This window comes from Mustela erminea, chromosome 7 (genome assembly GCF_009829155.1).
Source record: "Mustela erminea isolate mMusErm1 chromosome 7, mMusErm1.Pri, whole genome shotgun sequence".
NCBI lineage: Eukaryota > Metazoa > Chordata > Mammalia > Carnivora > Mustelidae > Mustela > Mustela erminea.
In genome coordinates this window covers 68,503,331-68,508,237 of record NC_045620.1, presented here as the reverse complement: position 1 = coordinate 68,508,237, position 4,907 = coordinate 68,503,331, and the positions used below count along the sequence as shown (strand labels likewise).

At 46.9% G+C, this 4,907-nt stretch overlaps 1 protein-coding gene across 1 annotated transcript; it reads right to left on the bottom strand.

Annotated features, from left to right (window-relative positions):
* Positions 1-900: 900 nt before the first annotated feature.
* LOC116595545 (ATP synthase subunit beta, mitochondrial-like) lies at positions 901-2,682 on the bottom strand. The gene has a single exon (XM_032352041.1). It carries the CDS (start codon positions 2,666-2,668, stop codon positions 1,082-1,084), a length of 1,587 nt encoding a protein of 528 aa, XP_032207932.1. The 5' UTR covers positions 2,669-2,682; the 3' UTR covers positions 901-1,081.
* Between the last annotated feature and the right edge of the window lie 2,225 nt (positions 2,683-4,907).

Here is a 4,907-nt window from a genome sequence, read left to right as displayed (position 1 = left end):
GGTGGAGTCAAGACTGGATCAGTGTTTAGTGAGGAATCTGTGCATCCATAACCAGACAAGGGGTTCCAGTGCACCTCTACAGAGATCTGTGGCAACAGCATAGGCTCTGCTGTCAGGTTTGATCTGAGTTCCAATTTCACCACCTACCAGGAGGTCACTTAACTTCTTCGTGCCTCAGTTTCCTCATCTATACACAAAAATGATACTACCTATCTCTAAGGGTTATTACAGAGATTAAAATAGGAATCCCTAGCATTCCTTGCCTGGACTATAATCAGCATCCTGATGCTCCTACAAATATTTGTGCTCTGGCTCAGTTGTGCCTTTGGGGCCTTCAACAACCTTTTACCTGATTAAGTTAGTTACCTATTCTATTCTCCTCCTGACTTCTCCAAACCTCACTGCCTTCCCAACTTCTTCAATATCATAGAAAAAAAAAAAAAAGACAAAATTTCCCCAAATTAATTTCCATCCAACGCCTTCAATTTCATACGTAAATCCTTCTAGAGCCTCAGACTTCCCCTACCTCCTGCTTTTATACCCCCAAAATGTGTTCTGTGTACATTTCTGTGGTTGTGTTTATCATGTTATTTTAATCTTTTAAACAATTTTACAATTATTAATATATGTGATATGGACTGAATGTTTGTGTCCCCCAAAATTCATATGTTGAAATTTTAATTGCAAAGGTGATGATATTAAATGGTGAGGCCTTCAAGAAATGGTTACATCAAAGGGTAGAGCCTGCAAATGGGATTAATACCCTTATATTTTTTCTTTTTACCTTATTTTATTTAAATTCAATTACATAACATATGGTATATCATTAATTTCAGATGTAGAGTTCAGTAATTTATCAGTTGCCTACAAAACCCAGTGCTCATTATATCATGTGCCCTCTTTTTTTTTTTTTTTTGAGGGGTGTACATTTTATTGGAAACCTTAAATACTCTTCAGACAGAACACAATGTCTTCAAACAAGGCTCTCATGTGGCCTACAGAGCAAACCGAGATTTCTGCATTAGGGGCAAGGAGAAGCAAAGCACAGAGGACCACCAGTGCTTAGTTTGCCAAAAGGACCTCATGAATGCTCTTCAGCCAGCTTATCAGCTTTTGCCACAGCTTCTTCAATGGGTCCCACCATATAGAAGGCCTGTTCTGGGAGATGGTCATATTCACCTGCCAAAATCTGCTGGAATCCTTTGATGGTCTCCTTCAGAGGCACCAGCTTCCCCATATGACCTGTGAAAACCTCAGCTACCTGGAATGGCTGAGACAAGAAACGCTGTATTTTCCGTGCACGGGACACAGTCAACTTGTCTTCCTCAGAAAGTTCATCCATACCCAGGATGGCAATGATGTCCTGGAGAGATTTGTAGTCCTGTAAGATCTTTTGTACCCCACGAGCAACATCGTAATGCTCACTTCCAACAATGTTGGGATCCATGATTCGAGAGGTGGAATCCAGAGGATCTACAGCTGGATAGATGCCCAACTCAGCAATAGCACGGGACAGCACAGTGGTAGCATCCAAATGGGCAAAGGTAGTGGCAGGGGCAGGGTCAGTCAAGTCATCAGCAGGCACATAGATAGCCTGTACAGAGGTAATAGATCCCTTCTTGGTGGTGGTGATTCTTTCCTGCATGGTACCCATATCAGTGGCCAGGGTAGGCTGATAGCCCACAGAAGAAGGGATTCTGCCCAATAAAGCAGACACCTCAGAGCCAGCCTGGGTGAAGCGGAAGATGTTATCAATAAAGAGCAGCACGTCTTGACCCTCTTGGTCTCTGAAGTATTCAGCAACGGTCAGTCCCGTCAGAGCCACCCGGGCGCGAGCACCAGGTGGCTCATTCATTTGACCATACACCAGAGCTACTTTGGAGGTAGCATCTTTTAAGTTGATAACACCTGACTCAATCATTTCATGGTATAAGTCATTGCCTTCACGGGTCCTCTCACCAACACCAGCAAACACAGAGTAACCACCATGGGCTTTGGCGACATTATTGATTAACTCCATGATCAGTACTGTCTTGCCAACTCCAGCACCACCAAAAAGCCCAATTTTGCCACTCTTGGCGTATGGAGCCAGCAGATCCACAACCTTGATACCAGTAACCAGAATTTCCTGCTCAACACTCATCTCCATGAACTCAGGAGCCTCAGCATGAATAGGTGCAAATTGTTTGGTTTTGATGGGACCTCTCTCATCAATAGGCTCTCCAATGACGTTCATGATTCTGCCCAAGGTCTCAGGACCAACAGGAATTTTAATTGGTGCACCAGAATCCAGAACTTTCTGGCCTCTAACCAAGCCTTCTGTACCATCCATGGCAATAGTCCTTACTGTACTCTCACCCAAATGCTGGGCCACCTCCAAAACCAGCCTGGTCTCCCGGCCTTGCACTTCCAGGGCATTTAGGATGGGTGGTAGGCCCTCATCAAACTGGACATCCACCACTGCACTGATGACCGCCATGATGCGCCCGGTGGCAGCGCCTGCTTTCGGCGAAGGAGATGTTTGGGCGACATAGTCTCTAGCAGACTGGAGTGCTGCAGGGGTGGCCCGCAATAAGACCTGGGCTTGGGGTAGCGGCGCTGAAGAGCCGAGTCCCCTCAAGGCTCCGGAGGCCGAGGTAGCGGCCACACGACCCACAAAACCCAACATGGCGGAGCCCGGGTGGAGACTCCCATGTGCCCTCTTTAATGCCCATCACCCAGTTACCCCATCCCCCTCTCTTCCTCAATTAATGCCCTTAAGACATCCCAGAGAACTTTCTTGTCCCTTCTGCCATGCAAGGTCACAGCAAGAAGACAGTCTTCTAGGAACCAGGAAGCAGACTCTCATCAGATACCAAATCTGCTGGTGTCTTGAACTAGTACTTCCCAACCTCTAGAACGGTGAGAATAAATTTCTGTTGTGTATAAGCTACCCAGTCTATGGAATTCTATTAAAGTAGCCCAAATAGGTGAGGACAATATTTATGACCGAAACATTCAAGAAATGAAAAAGAGGGGTGTCTGGGTGGCTCAGTCAGTTAGGCAGCTGCCTTTGACTCAGGTGATGATCCTGGGGTCCTGGTATTGAGTCCTGTGTCAGTATCCCTCTTCAGTGGGGAGTATGCTTCTCCCTCTACCCCTCCGCCCTGCTCGTGATCGATCTCTGTCTCCCCTCTGTCAAATAAATAAATAAAATCTTAAGGAAAAAAAAAAGAAATAAAAAGGAGTGGAAGTGAGAAGTTATAGTTCTCTTTCCTCATTGATCCAGTGCCACCCAAGAGAGAACCATTTTAATTTTCTTGCATCTTTTTCCAAGAAATAAATACATAGGCAAGTATGTGCACATATATACACATACCACATGTGTATCTTTTTTGTTTTTATGTAATGGCACCTTGCTCTATGGACTGTTGCATCCAGTGCTTTTTCCACCTCATGTGTCTTATACTTCTTTGCAGATCAGTACACGAAGAAAGTCTTCATTTTTGTGCGGGGGGTGGGATGAACAGCAGAGGGAGAGAGGGACGAAGAGCAGAGGGAGAGAGAGAGAATCCCAAGCAGGCTCCATACCCAGCACGGAGCCCAGAGGGCTCAGCTTCACAACGCTGAGATCATGACCCTGAAATCTAGAGCTGAAATCTAGAGTTGCATGTTTCACTGATTGAGCCACCCAGGTGCTCCAAGAAAGGCCTCATTCTTTTCAACAGTTGTTTGGTGTTCCTATGTGTGGATACACCAAGGGTTATTACTTCAGTCCTCTCTCACTGCACGTTTAGTTTGGTGTGGTGTGTTGTTTTTCACCACAGTGCTAAGTTGTATTTTATTTGTCCAGGAGTGTGTTTTCAACCTTAGGCCAACACAGGCTGCATTTCATTTTTGGTTGCGTACCCAGCAATTGGCTTTGCACTTGCCATGCTGTAAAATCAATGAACTGAATTCTATTCCATAGGATTGCGCCTACCAAGACCTGGCCCAAGACCCTTCCCCAGGGGGACCACTAGCAAAGATGTGTCCCCCCAATTTAATATATTACTTAGTCCTCATTTGGTTCAGCTGGCAGGTTTATGTCCTCAGAGGCTGCCACCTCCCACTTATCTCCTGGATCCTCTAGGTCACCATGGAAATGTGGTCTCCAAAGACCCTTCTCCCCGGGGCCCAGCCCCTCCCCGTGGCCCAGGGTCAGCTGTTCCTTAGTGCCCCCTTTAGGGAACCAGGGCTCGGTGGACTCTCAGGCATCACCATGTCCTCCTGCCAGTTGGGGTCTGTTCCTTCCTGCATCGCTTCCCAGGAGGAGGCAGCAGATCATTTTCCCCTAAATTCCAGCCCCTGACACAAATAAACCCCTGGGAAGCATTTGCTGAAGCTTCCCAGGCCTTTCTCCATATGAATATTTAACACTTCTGCAGTAAACTAGACTGTTAAGGCAAGGAAGAGGAGTTGTCGATGCTACATGCTGGCAAGGAGTCTGGGGTGTGAAGGTGGTGGTGAGGATGGGCCTCTCATCCCTTCCGATCCAATGCAGAAATCATGTCCCTCACCCGAGCACCCAAGCTCCCCTGGCAGTTTGAGTGGGTGGCTGTCACCAGGCCACAGCAGTCCTGCTCACCAGTCCACCTCTAAGGTGCTACAAAAGGTCATTCTGGATTTCTGCTTTGTCATTTTAGTCCCTGCTTCTCCTTCTGACCCAATCGTGAATGCAAGAGCCCAGCTCTGAGGTCCTGTCATCCAGCTACCACACTTTACAGAGGAAGAAAGGAGACCCAGGGAGATATAGAGGCTGTTCAAGGTCACACCTAGAGAGCACAGCGCGTGTGAACACTCATCACAGAGATAGGCCTTGTCCACTCCACTGACCTCAGCCAGAAAGGGTCTGTGAAGCTGCTACTGCTGCTGTTTTACTCCCCCTT